Below are 26631 nucleotides of genomic sequence, written 5' to 3'. Positions count from 1 at the left end.
AGCCGTGATACTGGACCTTCTCGCTGAAGCGGACCCGTTCCCTCGTGGTCTGAGGACAGCGGCTCGCGTGAGGCTTCTCTCTGCTAGCGACTCCGTTCCTCATCAGCGTCCCGTTAGCCGTGAGCTCGGCGCTGGCCCGGGGCGTCGGACCGGGTCTCTTCAGGACCGCCAGGACGGCAGGAGACACCGGCACCGTCTCCTCGGGGTAGATCTTGACGCTGGAGGCTGTGGTGCTGCTGGAGCTGCTGTTCAGCGTGTCGGTCTTCGAACTGTCCGTCAGCTCCTCTTCCAGACGAAGATCCGACGTCAGGCAGTCGATCTCCTGAACCACCTGAGGAACACGAGAGGCAAACGTCAACGACTCATCCCAGCGAGCAATCGCCATCATCTCACCATCTCCAGTAACTATTAACCCGATATAGCTCGGCTATGAGTAACACACTTCTGGCCAAAATAACCTTAAATTTGAATACATGTGGTTTTTGCCAAAATAACGTGCGAGATGTTTGATATATTTCCATCATGTAAGCAAAGTCAACAGTGATTACAAGGTGTTTGGTTTCATTTCTTCACTCACTCCATTTCTTTGTTATCTAACTGATGACTACTCTATTCTTGGGCTCTGGTTTAGACGTCTATTAAATTTCCACTGACGGCCCAAATTCTGCCTTGTTTTAGCCTAGACGTCTGGGCTGTGTTTAGACGGCTATTAGACATCTTTTAAATGCAAAAATGCTAGCTGGGATTGAGCTTCAGTCGCCTTTGGCTTGATCAGTTGGGGTTTAGAGACTCTTAAAGGGGACATATTTGCATTTTTTTTTATACACAACAATATCCTTTTAACTTAATAAAGTAACTTTCCATTTAACTACTTGAATTGGTAATATTAGACAAACAAATAACGATGACTATATTAGCGTTCTGAGGTATTTGGTAGATACTTGTTTCTGTTTAAAGCACAAACTTTAGGATGAGTGAGATTGGCCTGTTCTGTTATTGCCGGAGTTTCTGAAGCTCGTGTAAAGACTCCGCCCTCTTCTAAACGGAGGCGGAGCTAAAGCTCATTTGCATTTAAAGGGACACACACACAAAAAGGCACGTTTTTGCTCACACCCAAAAAGGGACCAATTTGACAAGCTATAATAAATGATCTGGGGGAATTTTGAGCTGAAATTTCACAGACACATTCTGGGACACCGTAGGTTTATAATACATCTTGTGAAAAGGGGCATAATATGTCACCTTTAATATCCAGAAATATTATTGATCTGACTACAGACACTATCAGACAAGAACAAAACTGAACTGAATTGATCTGAATAATGACTCGATTGTGTATTTAGAGCTGCTTTACAGCAGAATCCGAACTTGTCTCATGTTTGATAGTTTGCATCCTTGACACTGTTATTTTCCTGTTTATCACTGTGAAGCTGCTTTGAAATAATCTGTAATTCTGTATTGTATAAGCCCTATAGAAATAAAAGGTAACCTTGCTAAGTAAACTGGCGATATAGAGCTAACGGGAAGAGCAAAGGTCCTAGTACTGAGGCTTGAGGAACTCCACACTGAACTCGAGATCGATATAACGCTTCATTTACTGCTAATACAAACTGATGACGTCAGATAAGCATGACCTGAACTGAGCTAATGTGATTCCACTGATGCCAACGGTATAGTTTAGCATATTTAATAGAATGTTGTGAAAGAGACATGTATCCTTATATAACAGCAATAATGAATGATATCAGTGTCTGACCATCTCCGGGTGAATGATATTAGTTGATCAGGCGTGAGTCATGAATGACCTCTGATGTTCAGTTTAAAGGACATGAAGCTGCGAGTGTTTTCCTTTCATTTAATCCAAAGCGACTTACAAGAGAACATGAGCGACTCATACAGTGCTGCCATAATACATTTATAGTACAGTACTGAAGAATTAATGTGTGTGTGTGTGTTTCCACAAGTACAGTAGAATCATCGCTCACAGATACCAAGATCCAAACGTTTCAGACTCTGTTCTAATTCTACACAATTCTCCGAATACTACATATATATATATTTATAGTGTATATGATATATGCACATCTGTATGTGTTGTGTGTGTGTATATATGTCTATGATATATGCAAATCTATATGTGTAGCAAATCGCTGCAAAATGTAACTATATTATTGCACAGCGTTATAAAAAGCTTGCTTTATTCAGTACTCTGGTGTAAAGAGCATCTGATTTCACCAATGCTCCTCTTGTGAACGTAACTAACTAAGTAACTAATGCGTGTTAAAGTCTGTCAGACCCAGTTTACTCATGAATAATGAAAAACAACAACAACAGTAGACGAATGAGTGACAGCTGTCAGCAAGACGAACAGCACGCGAATCGAATCTTTGATTCGGACTCACACGAGTGAACCCGTGTCGAGTAAATGTCATGTTTACAAGAGGCCTCGATGGACATCATCATCATCATCATCTTCATCGTCATCATCGCAGTCTCACGCACCTCTTTGAGCTCCTTCGCCACATCCTTCAGGTCTCCTAAGATGTTCTCCAGATCCTTCACGATGCCCCTGATCTGTCGTTTGACTCGAACTTTATTGACGCCTCCGTCCGCGTCCGCGCTCCCGGACATCCTCGGAACCGGAACCGGAACCCGAACCGGACCCGGTCACCCGAACCTGTGCTGTGCTGCCTGTCCTCTCATGGCGATCACACATGTTAATGTTCGCATGTTTTCTTCCAGATGCTGAAGAATCTCGAGCAGCGCGTCCCGGTGAACACGCGCATGCGCAGTCCGCACACCAACACATGAATCCTGAATAATACAGAGCAGATATTAGATATGATCTGTTATGATTCAGTGCTCATCTGACATTTACATTACAGCAGCTCACACTGATTAATGAACGCCTGTCTGTGCTTATTAATTAGTGTTTAAGAAACAGAAAAACGATTTAATTGCACTCAAGCATTTATCTATTTATTATTTATGTATGTATTTATTTATTAATCACACATTAAACGTCGGCATTTTCTGACAGATGAAAGAGGTGCCGAGCGAAATTACACCTGTCTCTGTAAGGTATACTTGATTGAAGGAGGAGCCTGCGCTGTCACAGCCAATCAGAAACACTCTTCGCCTGTCAGTCATTTCAACTTACAATATCTAACAAAGAATAAGAAATATAATTAAATAATAAAATGAACAAACTGAAGACCTAATATTTATTTAATAAACTTTGATGTTGGTTTGACAAATCCAGGTCTGAAAATTTGAAACAACTTTGAAAAGTTTTAAATTTGAAGGTCTCAGAGAATGTCAAAAAATGTTACTAGCATGTTTTAACATTGTTAACGCATTGTTAACATTTTAGCATGTTGCTAGCATGTTTAAGATGTTGTTGACATTATTTACATATTGTTAACATGTTGCTTACATGATTTAACACAATGCTAACACAAGTTAGCATGTTGCTAACATGATTTAACATGTTGCTAACATGATATAACATGTAGCATGATTTAACATGTTGCTAACATGATATAACATGTAGCATGATTTAACATGTTGCTAACATGATATAACATGTTAATAGCATGATTTAACATGTTGTTAGCATGTTGCTAACATGATTTAACATGTTGCTAACATGATATAACATGTTAATAGCATGATTTAACATGTTGTTAGCATGTTGCTAACATGTTGATAGCATGAATTAGCATATTACTAACAAGTTTTAGCATGTTGCTAGCATTTTAGCATGTTGCTAACATAGCATGTTGCTAGCATGTTTAAGATGTTGTTGACATTACATATTGTTAACATGTTGCTTACATGACTTAACACAATGCTAACACAAGTTAACATGTCGCTAACATGATATAACATGTTAATAGCATGATTTAACATGTTGTTAGCATGTTGCTAACATGTTGATAGCATGAATTAGCATATTACTAACAAGTTTAAGCATGTTGTTCTATAGGATAGTCATTAAGCTTTGCTAGTGATAGCTTAAATGCTCTTAAAAGTCTTATTCTTCAAAAGTTTTGACCCCCTCAATGAAAGTCTATAGTTTTGATCGTCCGTAGGATCAGTTAGAAAAGATACAGCAACGCGAGTCAGAACAGTCTGAAGGTGAAGGTCTGGTGGTTGTAGCTTGAAATCTCTTGGAAGCTCTAGGAGGACACACTGCTTAAAATTAAGTCTCAGAAGAAGAAGCTTAAAGTCCCACTGAAGTGCGAATCGCGCAGCATTATTCACTGCGCTGACGTAACTTCCACTGAAACAGGAAGACAGGGCGGGGCATATCGATCAGCTCCTCCCCCTTTTTAAATAGCCAATAGTGTTTAGCTTCTATCACAGCTCGGCAAGCCGTTGATCTCGGTAAAGCCGCAGTTTCCTCCTAATCTCTGACGTGAAACAGACCTCATTCGCCCCAATGGAAGCATATGTACACTTTGAATCGTTCCCTATCCCCTGTATAGTGCATTATGTGCCGTTCACCATGTATGATATAGTAAATGTGTGAACAAGTGACTGATGTCAGCCGCAGCTTCAGCGTCAGTTTATAATCTAGGGGGCGGAGCTTCAGATTGTCGAGAGCATTTGATTGGACAGTGCAGAGTGATAGAAGTGAGAGATTGTGAGTTTTGAACGCTTATATCTACTTAATGCGAGTTTTGTCATAGTTTTGGAGCACACTAGCTTATAGATAACAATAAAGCTGACATATTCATACTAAAAGCCAAAAAACTTCCATTTTGATTTCATGTGGACTTTAAATATACGTAGCTCAAGCCAACATAATGATATATTCAAATATATGTAAATAATCCTCACAGCAAGCAGAGCCAAAAAACCTGAAAGAGAACAGTACATTTCAAACCAGTTATTTTAACCATTGGGATGCTATTACAGTTTTTTATTAATATTTTTAATGAGTTTTTACTTTTTATATTTTCCGTTTTTATTTTAAGTTTTAATGTTTTGATTTTTATTTTATTTTTCATTTTTATGATGGCAGATTTCATAAAACATTTTACACATGAACACTCTCAGTGACACAGCAGCTCAAAATGCGATTTAGATTATATATTCGAATATTAATAACAATAAACAGTGCGCACAAATGAGTGTCACGTGCTGCTGTTTGGTGGAGTGAACACGCGCGCACCTGATTGGCTGTTATCGGGTGACGTCAGCGCTGCGGAAGTAGGGCAAAAGTCACGGCGGAGTGTTTCACAGCAGATCCGAAGACTTTCACACTGATCGCTCCCGAGAAACATCATCATCATCATCATCATAAACAGAAATATCATCTAAACATGTCTGTGCCTTTGACTTTCGACGGTCGAGTGGTGCTGGTGACGGGAGCCGGCGGAGGTCAGTTTTAGCTTCATAAACTCATGCGTTATGCAAATACATGCAAGTATGTTAATGCAAAGTTCACTAACAGAGGGATGCAGTTATTTTTGCAGAAGTATAATGTGTAAATGCATCAGACAAACGCTTTCCGAGAGGGTTTACAGCAGGAAACAGAGAGCAGAATAATTCTCTATTATCCTTACTTTATTGTGAAAGTTACTGCTGACACGTGAATATAGATGTGTAATATTTATGCACGTGCATTATTTGGGGTATTATATTGAGCTGAAAGGCTTTTATAAATGCTTAAGCGTGTTGTTTGGCAGTGAATCAGCTTTTCTGAGTCGATCAAAGTGCAAACAGCAGATAAGACTGAGTGACTGATGCCCTCATGATTATCTGATGCTGATATTCATAAATCATGTGAATCATGTGTGTTTTTGTGCAGGTTTGGGGAGGGAATATGCGCTGGCGTTCGGGCAGAGAGGAGCCGCTGTCATCGGTGATCGGATCTCTAAATGATTCAGTTCAAATGAGTCGATGCTTATGATTCGTTTTGTAGAGCTGTGTTTTCTGTTCTCGTTCCCACAGTCAATGATCTGGGAGGAGATATTAAAGGAGGAGGCAGGAGTTCTGCGGCTGCGGATCGAGTTGTGGAGGAGATCAGAGCTAACGGAGGGAAAGCCGTGGCCAACTACGGTAACGATTCACCTGTCAATCATTCACACCTGTCAATCAATCACACCTGTCCTGATGCTGATCCTGTATCTTCACCGCACAGATTCAGTGGAAGACGGAGAGAAGCTCATACAGACGGCGCTGGAGGCGTTCGGACGAATAGGTGACCTGTGATATTATTATTCATAATCAGCGCTGGTTCCGGAGGGATTTTCTTCATTCATTTCTTCCATAGGGATTTAAAAGAAAAAAGTCTTGGTTAAAGCACTACAATACATGAAACGAACCAGCCGGCTATTAGGAGAACTTTGTCAGTCTCTAACAAAAACTCAAAGTCTTTAATGAGGAAAAGAACCACAATCCCATGATGCATTGCCAATGATTTTCACCACTAATTCAGCGGTTAAACATGATTATTGTAAAACAAGTTGAAGTAATGCGAACAGACGGCTTCAGCGGAAGCGTATTCCATCGATTAACAACCTTGTTACGAAAGAGTTTATAAGTTATCTGTCAAAATCGGTTCCCCTATGGAGAAAACGAATGGTGCTTTTACTTCTGGAACCCCACATTTTAGTACAAAGATCATATTGAAGGTGCAGATTTCTGTTGTTCGTTAGAATAAATGCATTGATGTCCATGTGGTTGAGTTTGTGGCGTGTTGTTTTGCAGATGTCGTGGTGAATAACGCTGGGTAAGTGGATGATTGTGATCTCTGGCTCTCTGAGAGCGAACGGCGTGAGTTGTAAATCTCCTCTGCTGTTTCCGAAGGATCCTGCGGGACCGGTCTTTCGCTCGGACCAGTGACGTGGACTGGGGTACGTGAAGAAACATCGAGTCTCGCTTCACACAGCACAGAGCGATTCAAAGCAGCTTCACAGTAATGAACTAAATCAGTGATGCAAACTTCATCAAATATGAGAGGAATTCAGATTGTGCTGTAAAGCCAGAATAGAGTCAGTGTGAATCTTGAATCAATGTTGCAAAATACGTCAATTATTTAAAGTCCCCCTGTGGTGTAAATCCAGCTTTTAATGTTGTTTATGTGACTATGTGGTGTTTTTAATATGCTTTAAGACAAAGCATGTGTAAATTCATAAGTCGACAGCATTGCTGAGTATTTCCTCCTTAAAACTGCAGTGAACCAAAGACAGTCTCAAAAACACGCTTTGAAATCGCTGGTGTTTCTGACGTCACAAACTACCTTGTAACCAATCAGATCAACGTGTGATCGTCAACCAGTGGATCTCTGAGCTGAGTGAGTGAGTGGATCATATGCTCATTTGCATATTCATAGAGCCGCGCATACTAAATGAGGCGAGGGTGTCGAGTTACATTCAAGATATTTTAAGGCATGAAGGAACGTTTAAATATGTAATTTTGGTGATCAAAGATGAGTTCTAACGGATAAAATGATCGACTACAGGGGGACTTTAACCGAGTTGAGCTGATGTATCACACATGTTTAAGGGATAAAGCTGACTGTGAAGCGTGTGTTTCAGACCTGATTCACCGTGTTCATCTGAGAGGCTCGTTCCTCGTCACGAGAGCCGCCTGGAACCACATGAAGAACCAGAAGTTCGGGAGGTACGGAGAACCGTAGTGTTTCAACCAAGCGGCGACCTTCCCATCTCTCTCTTGAATCCAAGTGACGTTTAAATTATATTAAGCCTTAAAGTTCTGCATAATTAAGGGCGTGGCCACTTGAGTGACAGGTGGATTGCAGCTGATGTCACTACTAGCCGTTTGTCTGCTGTCTGCTAGCGTCACGTCACCTCAGCTAATCCGCCTCGCTGCACATTTTTGTTTATCCGAGAGTGACGTGCGGTGACCATAGACTATAATTTAAACGTCACTTCAGACCGGAAGGTTGCCGCTTGGCGGTGACGCTTTGGCCTTCAAAAATGCTCTTCCGAAAGCGACGGGTGACGTCACGGACACGACGCCCAGTGCTTTATACAGTCTGTGGTTTCACCTGAACGTGATGTTTTATCCCGACGGGTTTTCCTTGCGTCTGTGCGCAGGATCATCATGACGTCGTCCGCGGCGGGAATCTATGGGAACTTCGGGCAGGCGAACTACAGCGCGGCGAAGCTGGGTCTGCTGGGACTGTCCAACACACTGGCCATCGAAGGCCAGAAGTACAACATCCACTGCAACACGGTGGCGCCGACCGCAGGATCCCGGCTCACCGAGACCGTCATGCCTCCAGGTGCTGAGCCAATCACGCGAGAGTGACGTCATCACGTGAGCGCAGGGCTGCACAATTATGAGAAAAATCATAATTGTCGATTATGTCCTTGAAATTGTAATTACGATTATTACAATTTACATTGAATGATGTTTTGAATAGCCTTATACCAGTGGTTCTCAGCTCGTTTAACCATGGGTCATTAAGCCGCGACACACCTTTTTAGGAATTAGGAACAGTATATATGTGTATATATATGTTGGTATGAGGTTGGTATGGTACGTGATTCGCCTCTCACAGCGTAACTCTAAACGCACCGCAGAATGATGTAATTGGACTTTTTTTTGTAATCGCGGCTTTGAACGATTACGTAATCATGGCATCCGTTATCGTAATCGCATTTAGAAATTCAGTTAATTGTGCAGCCCTTCGTGAGAGTGATGTCATCAGGTGATAGTGATGTCATCAGGTGAGAGTGAGGGGAGAGTGACATCATCAGGTGAGAGTGAGGTGAGCGTGATGTCATCAGGTGAAAGTGAGGTGAGAATGACATCATCAGGTGAGAGTGATGTCATTTGGTGAGAGTGAGGGGAGAGTGATGTCATCAGGTGAGAGTGAGGTGAGAATGACATCATCAGGTGAGAGTGATGTCATTTGGTGAGAGTGAGGGGAGAGTGATGTCATCAGGTGAGAGTGAGGTGAGAGTGACATCATCAGGTGAGAGTGAGGTGAGAGTGACGTCATCAGGTGAGAGTGAGGTGAGAGTGATGTCATCAGGTGAGAGTGATGTCATCAGGTGAGAGTGTGGTGAGAGTCATCAGGTGAGAGTGATGTCATCAGGTGAGAGTGAGGAGAGATTGATGTCATCAGGTGAGAGTGAGGAGAGATTGATGTCATCAGGTGAGAGTGATGTCATCAGGTGAGAGTGATGTCATCAGGTGAGAGTGAGGGGAGAGTGATGTCATCAGGTGAGAGTGAGGTGAGCGTGATGTCATCAGGTGAGAGTGAGGTGAGCGTGATGTCATCAGGTGAGAGTGAGGTGAGAGTGATGTCATCAGGAGAGAGTGAGGTGAGAGTGACATCATCAGGTGAGAGTGAGGTGAGAGTGACGTCATCAGGTGAGAGTGAGGTGAGAGTGATGTCATCAGGTGAGAGTGATGTCATTTGGTGAGAGTGAGGGGAGAGTGATGTCATCAGGTGAGAGTGAGGTGAGAGTGACATCATCAGGTGAGAGTGAGGTGAGAGTGACGTCATCAGGTGAGAGTGAGGTGAGAGTGATGTCATCAGGTGAGAGTGATGTCATCAGGTGAGAGTGTGGTGAGAGTCATCAGGTGAGAGTGATGTCATCAGGTGAGAGTGAGGAGAGATTGATGTCATCAGGTGAGAGTGAGGAGAGATTGATGTCATCAGGTGAGAGTGATGTCATCAGGTGAGAGTGATGTCATCAGGTGAGAGTGAGGGGAGAGTGATGTCATCAGGTGAGAGTGAGGTGAGCGTGATGTCATCAGGTGAGAGTGAGGTGAGCGTGATGTCATCAGGTGAGAGTGAGGTGAGAGTGATGTCATCAGGAGAGAGTGAGGTGAGAGTGATGTCATCAGGAGAGAGTGAGGTGAGAGTGACGTCATCAGGAGAGAGTGAGGTGAGAGTGATGTCATCAGGTGAGAGTGATGTCATCAGGTGAGAGTGATGTCATCAGGTGAGAGTGATGTCATCAGGTGAGAGTAAGGTGAGAATGACGTCATCAGGTGAGAGTGAGGTGAGAGTGATGTCATCAGATGAGAGTGAGGTGAGAGTGATGTCATCAGGTGAGAGTGACGTCATCAGATGAGAGTGAGGTGAGCGTGATGTCATCAGGTGAGCGTGACGTCATCAGGTGAGAGTGAGGTGAGCGTGATGTCATCAGGTGAGAGTGACGTCATCAGGTGAGAGTGAGGTGAGAGTGATGTCATCAGGTGAGAGTGAGGTGAGAGTGATGTCATCAGGTGAGAGTGAGGAGAGAGTGATGTCATCAGGTGAGAGTGAGGTGAGAGTGATGTCATCAGGTGAGAGTGATGTCATCAGGTGAGTGTGGTGAGAGTCATCAGGTGAGAGTGATGTCATCAGGTGAGAGTGATGTCATCAGGTGAGAGTGAGGTGAGAGTGACGTCATCAGGTGCGAGTTAGGTGAGAGTGATGTCATCAGGTGAGAGTGAGGAGAGAGTGATGTCATCAGGTGAGAGTGAGGAGAGAGTGATGTCATCAGGTGAGAGTGATGTCATCAGGTGAGAGTGAGGAGAGAGTGATGTCATCAGGTGAGAGTGAGGTGAGCGTGATGTCATCAGGTGAGAGTGAGGAGAGAGTGATGTCATCAGATGAGAGTGAGGTGAGAATGATGTCATCAGGTGAGAGTGAGGTGAGAGTGATGTCATCAGGTGAGAGTGAGGAGAGAGTGATGTCATCAGGTGAGAGTGAGGTGAGCGTGATGTCATCAGGTGAGAGTGAGGTGAGAGTGATGTCATCAGGTGAGAGTGAGGTGAGCGTGATGTCATCAGGTGAGAGTGAGGAGAGAGTGATGTCATCAGGTGAGAGTGATGTCATCAGGTGAGAGTGAGGAGAGAGTGATGTCATCAGGTGAGAGTGAGGAGAGAGTGATGTCATCAGGTGAGAGTGATGTCATCAGGTGAGAGTGAGGAGAGAGTGATGTCATCAGGTGAGAGTGAGGTGAGCGTGATGTCATCAGGTGAGAGTGAGGAGAGAGTGATGTCATCAGATGAGAGTGAGGTGAGAATGATGTCATCAGGTGAGAGTGAGGTGAGAGTGATGTCATCAGGTGAGAGTGAGGAGAGAGTGATGTCATCAGGTGAGAGTGAGGTGAGCGTGATGTCATCAGGTGAGAGTGAGGAGAGAGTGATGTCATCAGGTGAGAGTGAGGTGAGCGTGATGTCATCAGGTGAGAGTGAGGAGAGAGTGATGTCATCAGGTTAGAGTGAGGTGAGCGTGATGTCATCAGGTGAGAGTGAGGAGAGAGTGATGTCATCAGGTGAGAGTGAGGTGAGCGTGATGTCATCAGGTGAGAGTGAGGTGAGAGTGATGTCATCAGGTGAGAGTGAGGTGAGAGTGATGTCATCAGGTGAGAGTGATGTCATCAGGTGAGAGTGATGTCATCAGGTGAGAGTGAGGTGAGAGTGATGTCATCAGGTGAGAGTGATGTCATCAGGTGAGAGTGATGTCATCAGGTGAGAGTGAGGTGAGAGTGATGTCATCAGGTGAGAGTGAGGTGAGCGTGATGTCATCAGGTGAGAGTGAGGAGAGAGTGATGTCATCAGGTTAGAGTGAGGTGAGCGTGATGTCATCAGGTGAGAGTGAGGAGAGAGTGATGTCATCAGGTGAGAGTGAGGTGAGCGTGATGTCATCAGGTGAGAGTGAGGTGAGAGTGATGTCATCAGGTGAGAGTGAGGTGAGAGTGATGTCATCAGGTGAGAGTGATGTCATCAGGTGAGAGTGATGTCATCAGGTGAGAGTGAGGTGAGAGTGATGTCATCAGGTGAGAGTGATGTCATCAGGTGAGAGTGATGTCATCAGGTGAGAGTGAGGTGAGAGTGATGTCATCAGGTGAGAGTGAGGTGAGAGTGATGTCATCAGGTGAGAGTGAGGAGAGAGTGATGTCATCAGGTGAGAGTGAGGTGAGCGTGATGTCATCAGGTGAGAGTGAGGTGAGCGTGATGTCATCAGGTGAGAGTGAGGTGAGCGTGATGTCATCAGGTGAGAGTGAGGAGAGAGTGATGTCATCAGGTGAGAGTGAGGTGAGCGTGATGTCATCAGGTGAGAGTGAGGTGAGAGTGATGTCATCAGGTGAGAGTCAAGTCAAGTCAAGTCAACTTTATTTATATAGCGCTTTTCACAATACAGATTGTATCAAAGCAGCTTCACAGTATTAAATAAAATAGTACATCAGTGTATGTTTCTGGTGAGAGTGAGGTGAGAGTGACGTCATCAGGTGAGAGTGAGGTGAGAGTGATGTCATCAGGTGAGAGTGAGGTGAGAGTGACGTCATCAGGTGAGAGTGAGGTGAGAGTGACGTCATCAGGTGAGAGTAAGGTGAGAGTGACGTCATCAGGTGAGAGTGATGTCATCAGATGAGAGTGAGGTGAGAGTGATGTCATCAGGTGAGAGTGAGGTGAGAGTGACGTCATCAGGTGAGAGTGAGGTGAGAGTGATGTCATCAGGTGAGAGTAAGGTGAGAGTGACGTCATCAGGTGAGAGTGATGTCATCAGGTGAGAGTGATGTCATCAGGTGAGAGTGACGTCATCAGATGAGAGTGAGGTGAGCGTGATGTCATCAGGTGAGAGTGATGTCATCATCACGTGTGTGTGGACCGCACTGACTGCTCTTCTCCTTCAGATCTGCTGGAGTCGCTGAAGGCCGAGTACGTGGCGCCGCTGGTGCTGTGGTTGAGTCACGAGTCGTGTCGGGAGAACGGAGGCCTGTTCGAGGTGTTTAACTGCACACTGTACCTTGAGTGCACTAATTACTGTACAAGTGTTTGATTACAGCACACATGTAAATGTAAACGTTTATCCATCATCTCAAGTGTTTTCTACATGACACTCTTCAGCTGCTGCTTGTGTTTCAGGTCGGCGCCGGCTGGATCGGGAAATGTAAGTTGTGCTGTGAAACTCCTGATCTCTGTGGGAGAAGATCAGCACCAGATCCTCCAATCGACCCGTGACTCACTGTTAACGCCTTTATGCAGAGCTCTTATATAACATGCTCACATATACATCTATATTTAGTGCTGTTTAAGAATCATCAAAACTAGTGCTCATACATCTGTGTGTGTGTTTGTGTGTGTGTGTGTTTGTCTGTGCGTCTGTCTGTCCGTGTGTTTGTCTGTGCGTCTGTGTGTCTCTTTGTGTGTGTGTGTGTAGTGCGCTGGGAGAGGACTCTGGGTCGAACGGTGCGTCAGAAGAACGAGATCATGACGCCGGAGGCCGTGAGAGACTCTTGGAACGAGATCTGTGACTTTACTGACGCCACAAAACCCGCCAGCATTCAGGGTAACCACACACACACACACACACACACACACACACTCATTACAGCTGTTAGCCAATCAAACGCTGTGAACGCTCAGCGTGTGTCTGTCACATAGAGGTAATGAATAAAAAAACCTTGCTGTGTTCTGTGCTAGACTGAGACTACAGCACTGTGTACTGTTCTCCTCTCGCTCGTCTGATTGCTCCTGTTCTCCTCAAGTCTCTTTGGATAAAAGCATCGGCTAAATGATTAGATGTAAATGTAATGAACATCACTGTGTTCCTGAAGAGTCTCTGCAGACGCTGGTGGAGGTTCTGTCTAAAGTGGATTCTGGACGAGGAATCGGAACCAATCCGACCGGATCCTCAGCGACAAACCCTGTGAGAAACATCAACACACACACCGCAAAACATCAACACACACACCGCAAACAATCCTCCAAACAAGTCTCGTTCTCCAGCACACACATCTACGCATTCTGAAATCATGACACATGTCTGGAGAAGTGTTCTATCACACACAGGTCCATGGAAAAAGTTTTAAAAAGTTATAAAGGTTTAAGTTTAAAATGATTTATGAACAATATTTTATATAAAACAGATTCACACAGTGGTTGGATTTGTGATTTGCAGTAGTTTTTCTCTCTCAAATTTTACAAACACACACACAATTTATTTATTAAACACACACACACACACACACACAATTATCGCTGTATCATTTATCCAATTGGCTTTAATATGTATAAGCAGAAAACAGGAATCAAGGGAGTATTTACTTTATAGGCGAAACCTGAGAAAATGGCACCATAAAAAAAAAAAGTAAAATATTTAGATTTTGAATATTTGTGCTGGAAACCGAGACAGAAACACTGAGGAAGAACAGGATCAGAGTCCATCAGCAGCTCTCAATCAGGTCCAGTGAGATATGCTGTGGTGTTTTGCAGTCGGAGGCCGTGGGACACACTCTTCCGGAGATCAGCTTCTCCTACACACACATGAACTGTATCCTGTACGCGCTGGGAGTGGGAATGTCCACCGGAGACCCGGATCACCTGCGGTTCCTGTACGAGGGCCAGGAGGACTTCTGCTGTCTGCCCACATTCAGCGTGATCGCGGCCCAGAGCGCCATAACCGGCCTCGGCAGCGTCCCGGGACTCCAGATCGACTTCAGCAGGGTGAGTGTGTGTGTGTGTGTGTGTGTGTGTGTGTGTGTGTGTGTGTGTGTGTGTGTGTGTGTGTGTGTGTGTGTGACAGAACCGGGCTAATATGGTCATACTTCCTGGTTCTGGTAAGAACTCGAGCTGCTGCGTTTTGGACCAGCTGTAGTTTGTTTATTAAGCGTGCAGGGCAACCACCCATAGTAGCATTACAATAATCTAGCCTTGAGCTCATGAACGCATGAACTAATTGTTCCGCATTTATCAATGAGAGCATATGGCGTAATTTAGATATATTTTTAAGATGGAAGAATGCGGTTTTACAGTCTAGACACGTGACTTTCAATTGAAAGATTGGTATCAAAAAGCACACACACACACACACACACACACACACACACACACCCAGGTTCCTAACCGACGACGAAGACTTAACAGAGCAGCCATCAAGTGTTAGACGGTATTCTAGGTTATTACGTGAGGACGTTTTTTTGTCCAATAATTAGAAACTCTGTTTTTTCAGAATTTAGAAGTAGGAAATTACTAGTCATCCAATTTTTTATATCCGCTGTGCATTCCCTTAATTTTGTGAATTGGTAAGTTTCGTTAGGTTTTGAAGAAATATAGAGCTGAGTATCGTCGGCATAACAGTGAAAGCTAATGCCATGTTTCCTAATGATATCTCCTAATGGTAGCATTAACAGAGTGTGTGTGTGTGTGTGTGTGAGGGTAGCATGTACAGAGTGAACAGCAACGGTCCTAGTACTGAGCCTTGAGGTACGCCATGATCGAATGAGTGAGTGAGTGAGTGTGTGTGTGTGTGTGTCCTCAGTGATGTCATCAGTGTGTGTGTCTTTCAGCTGCTGCACGGAGAGCAGTATCTGGAGCTGTTCAAACCGCTGCCCACATCAGGTGATCATCAGCAAACGCTCAGCTTCTCCTCACACACACACACACACACACACACACACTCCTCATGTGTTTCTGAAGATGTTTCTCTCCTCACACACACACACACTCCTCATGTGTTTCTGAAGACGTTTCTCTCCTCACACACACACACTCCTCATGTGTTTCTGAAGACGTTTCTCTCCTCACACACACACACTCCTCGTGTTACTGAAGGTGTGTGTCTCCTCAGGGACGCTGACGTCACGGGCCGTGGTCGCAGATGTGCTGGATAAAGGGTCCGGGATGATCGTCCTGCTCGATGGTGAGAAACAACATCAGTGTGAATCACACACACACACACGCACGCACGCACGCACACGCGTTTGGGTTCAGCAAGATAGTTTAATTAGAAGTCTCTCACAAATGTTGCATTTATCTAATCAAAAATAATCATTTTTTTAAAATATTATTCTAATGTAAATCCGCTGTTTTCTATGTGAATATACAGTAAAGTGTAATTTATTCCTGTGATCAAAGCTGAATTAATTTCATCGTGTGTGTGTGTGTCTCAGTTCATACGTACAGCGGCGGAGAGCTGGTGTGTTATAATCAGTTCTCGTTGTTCATCGTCGGCGCTGGAGGGTTCGGTGGGAAGCGGACGTCCCAGAAGGCCATGGTGAATATCACGTCACACACACACACACACACACACACACACACACACACACACACACACACACACCAGCTGCATAGAGTCACACACAGGCACTGATTCCCCAGTGTGTGTGTTTGTGTTGCTTCAGGTCACGGCTCCTATTCCAGACAGACCCGCTGACGCTGTGATCGTGGAGCAAACGTCTCGAGATCAGGTGACATCACACCGCATCACTCATGACATCAGTCCTCATGACATCACGCCGCATCACTCATGACATCACGCCGCATCACTCATGACATCACGCCGCATCACTCATGACATCACTCCTCATCACTCATGACATCACTCCTCATGACATCACCCCGCATCACTCATGACTAGGGATGTTGCGGTGACGGATTTTTTCCACCGGTTAATTGACGTGTAAAAAAAACGGTAATCCCGGTGTCACCGGGGTTGCGTGTCGGGGATTTCGGGTGGCCGAAAATGCGCACGTGCACACGTCTCAATTTACTTTCACTTTAATTAGCGGCAATTCAGTAGCATTTGTTTGAATTAATCATGGGTTAATTTATTTTATTCTTAATAAAAATACACAAAACAATAAGACACTCGCTTGTATTACACACATCTTTATTGCAAAATGAATAATAACTTAACACACCATGTAAAAACTAAACAAAAGCACTTATGAAACACCTTTAAAGTGCATTTATTAACAAAACGAACCACTGCACACATCGTGCAAGTATCAAACAAGAAATTATATATAAAAAATCACTATTCGTTAAATAAAGTGCCTGCCTTTTTCAGCTAAAAAAAAACAAACAAAAAAAACACCGCACAACCATCGAATATGAAACGAACGAACATCAAAAACTTCGTTAAATAAGGTAGCCTACCCGAATAATCACTGGACACTTAAGTGCAAAAAAAAAAGCTAATATAAAAATTAAACTCACGTTTGCATTTCTCTTTGAAACCAGATCTTCCGCCATCCTTTGCCAGTTAGCTCGCCTCACTCTCCTCAAATGATAAATGAAATCGGACACCTGCTGCTTTACTGCGGCGCTCGTTCCCGCTTACGCTAAATTAAGAAGGCACATAGTCACTAACTGAATTAAGTGCTTTATTACTATAGGCTAAAACTTCAACACGATGGGGACGGTGACGGTGGTCAAGTGCTATGACCGGTAGGTGGGTTAAACACCGTGTATCACCGGTAACACCGACTATCGCAACAAGCCTACTCATGACATCACTCCTCATGACATCACCCCGCATCACTCATGACATCACTCCTCATGACATCACCCCGCATCACTCATGACATCACTCCTCATGACATCTCATGACATCACGCCGCATCACTCATGACATCACGCCGTATCACTCATGACATCACACCACATCACGCCGCATCACTCATGACATCACGCCGCATCACTCATGACATCACTCATGACATCACACCGCATCACTCATGACATCACTCCTCATGCCATCACGCTGCATCACTCATGACATCACTCCTCATGACATCACACCGCATCACTCATGACATCACTCCTCATGACATCACACCGCATCACTTATGACATCACTCCTCATGACATCACACCGCATCACTCATGACATCACTCCTCATGACATCACACCGCATCACTCATGACATCACTCCTCATGACATCACTCCGCATCACTCATGACATCACGCCGTATCACTCATGACATCACACCACATCACGCCGCATCACTCATGACATCACGACGCATCACTCATGACATCACTCCTCATGACATCACGCCACATCACTCATGACATCACGCCGCATCACTCATGACATCACTCATGACATCACTCCTCATGACATCACGCTGCATCACTCATGACATCACACCGCATCACTCATGACATCACTCCTCATGCCATCACGCTGCATCACTCATGACATCACTCCTCATGACATCACGCCGCATCACTCATGACATCACTCCTCATGACATCACACCGCATCACTCATGACATCACTCCTCATGACATCACACCGCATCACTCATGACATCACTCCTCATGACATCACACCGCATCACTCATGACATCACTCCTCATGACATCACGCCGCATCACTCATGACATCACGCCGTATCACTCATGACATCACACCACATCACGCCGCATCACTCATGACATCACGCCGCATCACTCATGACATCACTCATGACATCACGCCGCATCACTCATGACATCACGCTGCATCACTCATGACATCACTCCTCATGACATCACACCGCATCACTCATGACATCACTCCTCATGACATCACACCGCATCACTCATGACATCACGCCGTATCACTCATGACATCACACCACATCACGCCGCATCACTCATGACATCACTCCTCATGACATCACTCCTCATGACATCACGCCACATCACTCATGACATCACGCCGCATCACTCATGACATCACGCCGCATCACTTATGACATTACGCCGTATCACTCATGACATCACTCCTCATGACATCACGCCGCATCACTCATGACATCACGCCGCATCACTCATGACATCACGCCGCATCACTCATGACATCACACCGCATCACTCATGACATCACTCCTCATGACATCACACCGCATCACTCATGACATCACGCGGTATCACTCATGACATCACACCACATCACGCCGCATCACTCATGACATCACGCCACATCACTCATGACATCACTCCTCATGACATCACGCCGCATCACTCATGACATCACTCCTCATGACATCACGCCGCATCACTCATGACATCACGCCGCATCACTCATGACATCATGCCGCATCACTCATGACATTACGCCGCATCACTCATGACATTACGCCGTATCACTCATGACATCACACCACATCACGCCGCATCACTCATGACATCACGCCGCATCACTCATGACATCACTCCTCATGACATCACGCCGCATCACTCATGACATCACGCCGCATCACTCATGACATCACGCCGCATCACTCATGACATCACGCCGCATCACTCATGACATTACGCCGTATCACTCATGACATCACTCCTCATGACATCACACCGCATCACTCATGACATCACTCCTCATGACATCACACCGCATCACTCATGACATCACTCCTCATGACATCACGCCGCATCACTCATGACATCACGCCGTATCACTCATGACATCACACCACATCACGCCGCATCACTCATGACATCACTCATGACATCACGCCGCATCACTCATGACATCACGCTGCATCACTCATGACATCACTCCTCATGACATCACACAGCATCACTCATGACATCACTCCTCATGACATCACACCGCATCACTCATGACATCACGCCGTATCACTCATGACATCACACCACATCACGCCGCATCACTCATGACATCACTCCTCATGACATCACGCCACATTACTCATGACATCACGCCGCATCACTCATGACATCACGCCGCATCACTCATGACATTACGCCGTATCACTCATGACATCACTCCTCATGACATCACGCCGCATCACTCATGACATCACGCCGCATCACTCATGACATCACACCGCATCACTCATGACATCACTCCTCATGACATCACACCGCATCACTCATGACATCACGCGGTATCACTCATGACATCACACCACATCACGCCGCATCACTCATGACATCACGCCACATCACTCATGACATCACTCCTCATGACATCACGCCGCATCACTCATGACATCACTCCTCATGACATCACGCCGCATCACTCATGACATCACGCCGCATCACTCATGACATCACCCCGCATCACTCATGACATTACATCGTATCACTCATGACATTACGCCGTATCACTCATGACATCACACCACATCACGCCGCATCACTCATGACATCACGCCGCATCACTCATGACATCACTCCTCATGACATCACGCCGCATCACTCATGACATCACTCCTCATGACATCACGCCGCATCACTCATGACATCACGCCGCATCACTCATGACATCACGCCGCATCACTCATGACATCACGCCGCATCACTCATGACATTACGCCGTATCACTCATGACATCACTCCTCATGACATCACACCGCATCACTCATGACATCACTCCTCATGACATCACACCGCATCACTCATGACATCACTCCTCATGACATCACACCGCATCACTCATGACATCACTCCTCATGACATCACACCGCATCACTCATGACATCACTCCTCATGACATCACACCGCATCACTCATGACATCACTCCTCATGACATCACACCACATCACGCCGCATCACTCATGACATCACTCCTCATGACATCACGCCGCATCACTCATGACATCACGCCGCATCACTCATGACATCACGCCGCATCACTCATGACATCACTCCTCATGACATCACACCGCATCACCCATGACATCACGCGGTATCACTCATGACATCACACCACATCACGCCGCATCACTCATGACATCACGCCGCATCACTCATGACATCACTCCTCATGACATCACGCCGCATCACTCATGACATCACTCCTCATGACATCACGCCGCATCACTCATGACATCACGCCGCATCACTCATGACATCACGCCGCATCACTCATGACATCACGCCGTATCACTCATGACATTACGCCGTATCACTCATGACATTACGCCACATCACGCCGCATCACTCATGACATCACTCCTCATGACATCACGCCGCATCACTCATGACATCACGCCGCATCACTCATGACATCACGCCGCATCACTCATGACATCACGCCGCATCACTCATGACATTACGCCGTATCACTCATGACATCATGACATTTTTAGACTCTTAATGACTGGAATGCGAGGAATGCTTCAGTACACATAGAAAAACTAAAACTTTACCAAAAAATGATTTTATAATGTCTACATGTGTCTCTGAATGCACACTGCAGAGAAACTGGCTTTAGGACCCAGAGGAACAGCTCATTTATGCCATATAGAGATACAAGGCCATTCAGAGTCATGAAATATCATGTTATATTATTATTTTCCACAAGAGGTCGGCAAAGACACACAATGTAAGATATTTAGAGCGGAATTAAAAGGGTTATGCATGAAATTGTTATTTTGAATTTAAGTTGAATTTGATCAAATCTAGTCATTTAAAGGTAAATAACAACAAAATAACAACCAAAAAATCTCCAAAAACATTGCATTCAAAAATTGAAAAAATATTATAAAAATAAAATAAATTAAGCTTTCTGGACAAAAAAATAATTATAATTTTATGGCTTCATTTTCATTTTGACCCTGTGAGGGAAGGATGAGGGTTAAATTGATCAAAAGTGACTTTCAGAAACATTAAAGTCTACCTGAACTCAAATATATGAATATAGCGTATATGAATATTGTTTATGATGTGTTGTTCTGTTCAGGCGGCTCTGTACCGGTTGAGTGGCGACTGGAATCCGCTGCACATCGACCCCAGTTTCGCCGCTCTGGGAGGTACAACATTTGTTAAAATATTCCAGATTAATATGCAGTCATCCAATAAAGTATTTTTGTCTTGTTTCCAGTCCAAATATCTAAAAATTCTTAAAACAAGATGCATTTATTACTAAAGTATATCATGATAAGATATCATGTCTTGTTTTCTAGGGCAATAAATCAAAATTAAGTGAGTTGTTGCTTAAAAAAAGCAAAATGATCTGCCAGTGGGGTGAGAAAAAATAATCTTGTTTCTGTGTGAATTAACATTTTTTTTCTAACCCCAATGGCAGAAAGTTTAGCTTTTTTAAGCAACAAATCACTTAATTTTTATTTATTTCCCTAGAAAACACAACATCAAATCTAATGTCATTTTACTACTTTAGTAAATGCATCTTGATTTAAGAATTTGTAGATATTTGGACTGGAAACAAGACAAAAACACTAAGTAAGAAAAGCATGTTTTGCAGTGAAGGCATCACTGAGACTCTCACACTGTTTCTGACTGTTGATGTTCTAACCGCAGGATTTGAGTCTCCAATCCTTCACGGCTTGTGTTCGTTTGGTTTCGCCGCTCGTCACGTTCTCAAGCGGTACGCCGGAAATGATGTTTCCAGATTCAAGTCCATCAAGGTAAAGCAGCGCCGACAGCGAGAGTTCAGCAGCGCTTTATCATCCACACACACACACACACACACACACACACACACACTAGGGGTTGCACGACTACTGATTTCTGCTAGTCGATTTCTTATCAAAACAATACTCGAGTTACTCGACTACTCGTCGTTCATGCTACTGTAAATGAAAAGACATGAAATAGCTAGATCTTATCAATAAACATTTATTTATTCATAGCCTAAGCTTAATCCTTTGCTGAATGATACTTCTTCGTCGTCATCATGGAGAGCGCAGTTTGTTTGCATAGCAACGACAGACGCCACGGGAGCGCGAGCGCTTGTAGGAGACAGCGGCACGGCCACGCGCGCTTTCCACACGTTTTTAGACGCAATATGTGAACGGCCTCTTGCAGAGTTGGCCAATTACAATATTTTTGTCATCCTTGATGAAATAGTTCCACACATCTGACGTGTGGTGTCTGTTGGTGACGTTCGCCATTTTTAATTCATTTATGGTTAATGGACGCTCGAGTACTCGATTGTTTCCGACAGCGTCGACTAGTGGTTGAAGTAGTCGATCGATCGACTACTCGACTAGTATATGCAAGCCCTAACACACACACACACACACACACACACACACACACACACACACACACACACACACACAGTCAAACGTTCTTGATCGGTACGAGTTTTTATGCTGGCGCTCGCAACGCCAAGGTCATGGGTTCGACTCCCAGGGAAAGCAGGAACTGATAAGAGTGTAGATGTGTAGCTGGAAATGCAGTGTAAGTGGCTTTGGATAAAAGCTTCTGCCAAATGCATGAATGTAAATGTAATGTAAACGTATCATTGTGAAGCTTAAACACTGAAAAATCATGAACTTCAACCAAATCGACGTGTGTAAAAGAGCAGTCGGCTGGTTAACGAGTGTGTGTGTGTGTGTGTGTGTGTGTGTTCTCAGGTGCGTTTCGTGAAGCCGGTGTTTCCAGGACAGTCTCTGCAGACGCAGATGTGGAAGGAAGAGAACAGAATCCACATTCAGTGTTCGGTGAGCACACACTCGTATCCCAGAATCCCCTTTGCCTCTGAACTCGAGCGCTGGTTCTGATTCTGCTGGTTTTCAAGGTCAAGGAAACGGGAGACGTGGTTCTGGCGGGAGCGTATATAGATTTACACGCATCAGTGGAAGCGTCAGTCAGCGCCAGGATGCCACAGGCACGTACACACACACACACACACACTCTTAAAGACCCGCAGGACTGACGGACGCTCGTGTTCTGTCACACAGACTGATGTTCTGCAGAGCGATCTGGTGTTCGCTGAGATCGAGCGCAGGGTCAAAGGTCAAGGTCAGGAGCTGGTGAAGAAGGTCAACGCGGTTCTGGCCTGGGAGATCATGAAGGACGGGGAGCGCGCCAGACACTGGAGTGAGTGTGTGTGTGTGTGTGTGTGCGTGTGTGTGTGGAGAACACAAATCATTAGAACTAACATTAAACTGAATAAATAAATCAATAATAAACAATAAACTAAGTAAAAAAGTATTAAATAAATAAAGAAACAATAAAATATCATTAAACTGAATAAATAAATTCAAATAAATATTAAAATTGTATTAAAGAAATACAAAACTTTCTTTAAAAGAAATAACATTGCATTAAAATAAAGAAATAAGATGAAACTTAACAACTAAAAAAATATTATAATAAATATGAAAATGTAAACTAAAAAATGGATTAAAATGAATAAAAAATAATATTAAAACTAAATAAACATTGTTCAAATAAAAATAATGAATACAAATAAACAATGTATTTTAATAAAGAAATAAAAAAATAAGATTTAACTGAAAAGTAAAAATTCATTAAAATAAAGAAATTATACATTTAAATAAATAATTAATCTCTGAGAAAAATAATATACTGGAATGTAATATTTTCCACATATGAAGATTTCTGGCCTGTGTAAATCAGGTCGTCCTGTAGGAGAGGATAAACAGAAGCGGCGAGGGAAAGGTTTGTGTGTGTGTGTGTGTGTGTGTGTGTGTGTGTCTGTGTGTGTCTGTGTGTGTGTGTGTCGTTGTTAGTGTGTGATTGTGCGATTGTGTTTCTCTCTCAGCGCTGGATCTGAAGACGGGTCAAGGCGCACTGACCCGAGGGGTCGCCGGAGGTCAAGCTGACGTGACCTTCACTGTGGCGGACCAGGACTTCATGGACGTGGTGACGGGGAAACTGAACCCACAGAAGGTACTGGTGATCCGGACACACACACACACACACACACACACACACACACACACACACACACACACACACACACACACACACACACACACACACACAACTCTCTCTCTCTCTCTCTCACTCATACTCTCTCTCACACACACACACACACACACACTCTCTCTCTCTCACACACACACACACACACACACACACACACACACAGAGAGACTCACTCACACACTCAACTCTCTCTCTCTCACTCATACTCTCTCTCACACACACACACACACACACACACTCACTCTCTCTCTCACACACACACACACACACACACACACACACACACACACACACACACACACACACACACACACACACACACAGAGAGACTCACTCACACACTCAACTCTCTCTCTCACTCATACTCTCTCTCACACACACACACACAGAGAGAGACTCACTCACACACTCAACCCTCTCTCTCTCACTCATACTCTCTCTCACACTCTCACACACACACCTCCTCACTTTATTTCCCTCAGCATGAGGACAGGAGAGCTGTCAGTAACTTCGATATATTGTTGTAAATTGAAAAGTAATACGTTAGTCCACAGTTCCTTGAAGAGGTCATGTGACTCCGTCAGTGAAGTGAGTTCCTCCAGCTCTGCTCTCGTGTGTGTGTGTGTGTGTGTGTGTGTGTGTGTTTCTCCACAGGCCTTCTTCTCTGGAAAACTGAAGGTCAAAGGGAACATAATGTTGAGCCAGAAACTGGAGGCCGTTCTGAAGGATAACGCCAAACTCTGAAGATCCACGCGACTCGCTAACGCTAACGAGCCGTTCGCTAACTCTACTGACGCTGGACCGTTTCTAATCACATCACATCATTAATAAAAACCCAAACATGTGTTGCATTAAGTCATTTATTTCCTCTTTACAGTAATGTATATTACAGGTCTCTTCATACTCATTATAAAATTAAATTCATTTGCGCATATATTCACATTTGAGAGGTTAAAGGGCAGAAAGCATGATCACTGGGCGAAGAGAGAACGACCTTCATCAGATAAAAGAACGAAAGAAAGCGTTTGTGCCCGAGTCGACAGATCGACCGCACGTAAAAGAAAAGCCTAAAAAATAAACCCTGAACAACGCTCCTAAAAACAAACGTCTGCAGAAGCTTCCATGATGATTATAAATATGCTTTATATTTAACACAGAATCATTTCATCAAGTCTCATATTTACATCTGAAAATAAAAGTGGCTGTGATCTTGGTTTCTGAGTGAAGACGAGCCGGTCTGACTATAGTGGAATGATCTCTACAGAAGTGCTTCATTAGCGCTCGCCTCAATACTGCTCATCAGAGTACTGTACAACACCTTCATTATCTTCCGCTGCACACACACACACGCTGACGTCCAGGCCGAGAGATCGCGGATGATCGGTAGAGATATAAGGACACTTATCACTATATTAACTCTAGAGCACGATCACAACACCGCTTAGCAACAGTTTGGCTAGTTAAGGCTTTACTGAGATATATGTCAGATTAACTGTATATGCTGAAGGTACAGTGTGCTTGAAGACGTGGCTGCTTCCCTGTATCACATGTGTGTGTGTGTGTGTGTGTGTGTGTGTGTGTGTGTGTGTTCTGCCAGCGTCTCTCTCTCTCTCTCTCTCTCTCGTATTGCTTGCCTTACCGTGTGCAAAGAAAGTCATTGTGCTACATGATAAACTTGACGTCGTTCCTCGCCGTGCCGTAAGCGCTCGTGGCGTCGGGAAGAACGCGCATCTTCATGGTGCCGTCGGCGCCGCAGGAGAACACCTGATTGGCCGGAGCCGTCTCGATCTGCATGACGCCCGTGCCGAGGTTTCGGAAGAGCGACTGTCTGGCGTGTTCGTTGGGGAAGTTGTGCAGGAGCGTCTGAGTCGCCATGCTCCACACCTGAGCACACACACACACACACACACACACACACACACACACACACACACACACACATTACAATCACATACAATACCTTTAACACTAAAACACAAATCTATTCTAATAAACATTTCTTAAAATTAATATAAACATTTATTAAAATAAATAAAAATGTATTAAAATTAAATTAAAAAAAACATTAAAATAAAAAAGATTAAATTAAAGACAAACTAAAATCAAACTGATTAACAAGTAATGTATTAAAATAAATAAATACATAACTATTATTTGAATACAAATTGATTAAAATGAATAATACAAATTTTATTTGAAATAAAATTGATGAAATAAAAGTAATAAAATAGCAAAAAGAAATACAAATTGCTAAAA

The 26631-nt window shown here is 44.1% G+C and overlaps 3 protein-coding genes across 6 annotated transcripts in view; 1 reads left to right on the top strand and 2 right to left on the bottom strand.

Annotated features, from left to right (window-relative positions):
- Positions 1-2814, bottom strand: part of prr16 (proline rich 16) — an 11674-nt gene extending 8860 nt beyond the window's left edge. The window contains exons 1-2 of one of the 2 annotated variants that reach the window (XM_081348869.1): positions 2503-2814; positions 1-331 (exon numbers count right to left, since the gene is read on the bottom strand). The exon at positions 1-331 is cut by the window's left edge and continues 267 nt beyond it. In XM_081348869.1, the coding sequence (XP_081204995.1) occupies positions 1-331; positions 2503-2631 (460 nt within the window). In that variant the 5' untranslated portion in view covers positions 2632-2814. Of the gene's footprint in view, positions 332-2402 lie in introns of both variants that reach the window. The other variant, XM_081348870.1, reaches the window with a different exon arrangement.
- Positions 2815-5160: 2346 nt separating this feature from the next.
- On the top strand, positions 5161-25219 carry hsd17b4 (hydroxysteroid (17-beta) dehydrogenase 4). Its single transcript, XM_081350014.1, has 24 exons — positions 5161-5388; positions 5819-5872; positions 5962-6069; positions 6152-6211; positions 6721-6742; positions 6820-6866; positions 7551-7635; positions 8073-8260; positions 12621-12712; positions 12853-12877; positions 13148-13276; positions 13545-13636; positions 14203-14433; positions 15276-15327; positions 15557-15628; positions 15879-15982; positions 16110-16175; positions 21416-21485; positions 21994-22100; positions 23055-23141; positions 23219-23308; positions 23382-23520; positions 24209-24336; positions 25030-25219. Exons 1-24 carry the CDS (start codon positions 5331-5333, stop codon positions 25117-25119), a joined length of 2196 nt encoding a protein of 731 aa, XP_081206140.1. The 5' UTR covers positions 5161-5330; the 3' UTR covers positions 25120-25219.
- Positions 25220-25221: 2 nt separating this feature from the next.
- dmxl1 (Dmx like 1) overlaps positions 25222-26631 on the bottom strand; it is a 63860-nt gene continuing 62450 nt past the window's right edge. For all 3 annotated transcript variants that reach the window (XR_014029011.1, XM_081350012.1, XM_081350013.1), the window contains one exon: positions 25222-26259. Coding sequence is in view for 2 of the 3 variants with exons in the window: in XM_081350012.1 (XP_081206138.1) it covers positions 26038-26259 (222 nt within the window). In the remaining variant the exon portion in view is untranslated. The remainder of the gene's footprint in view (positions 26260-26631) is intronic.

Source organism: Scardinius erythrophthalmus (genome assembly GCF_964197995.2).
Source record: "Scardinius erythrophthalmus genome assembly, chromosome: 20".
Taxonomy (NCBI): domain Eukaryota; kingdom Metazoa; phylum Chordata; class Actinopteri; order Cypriniformes; family Leuciscidae; genus Scardinius; species Scardinius erythrophthalmus.
This window is presented reverse-complemented; position numbering and strand designations above follow the sequence as displayed.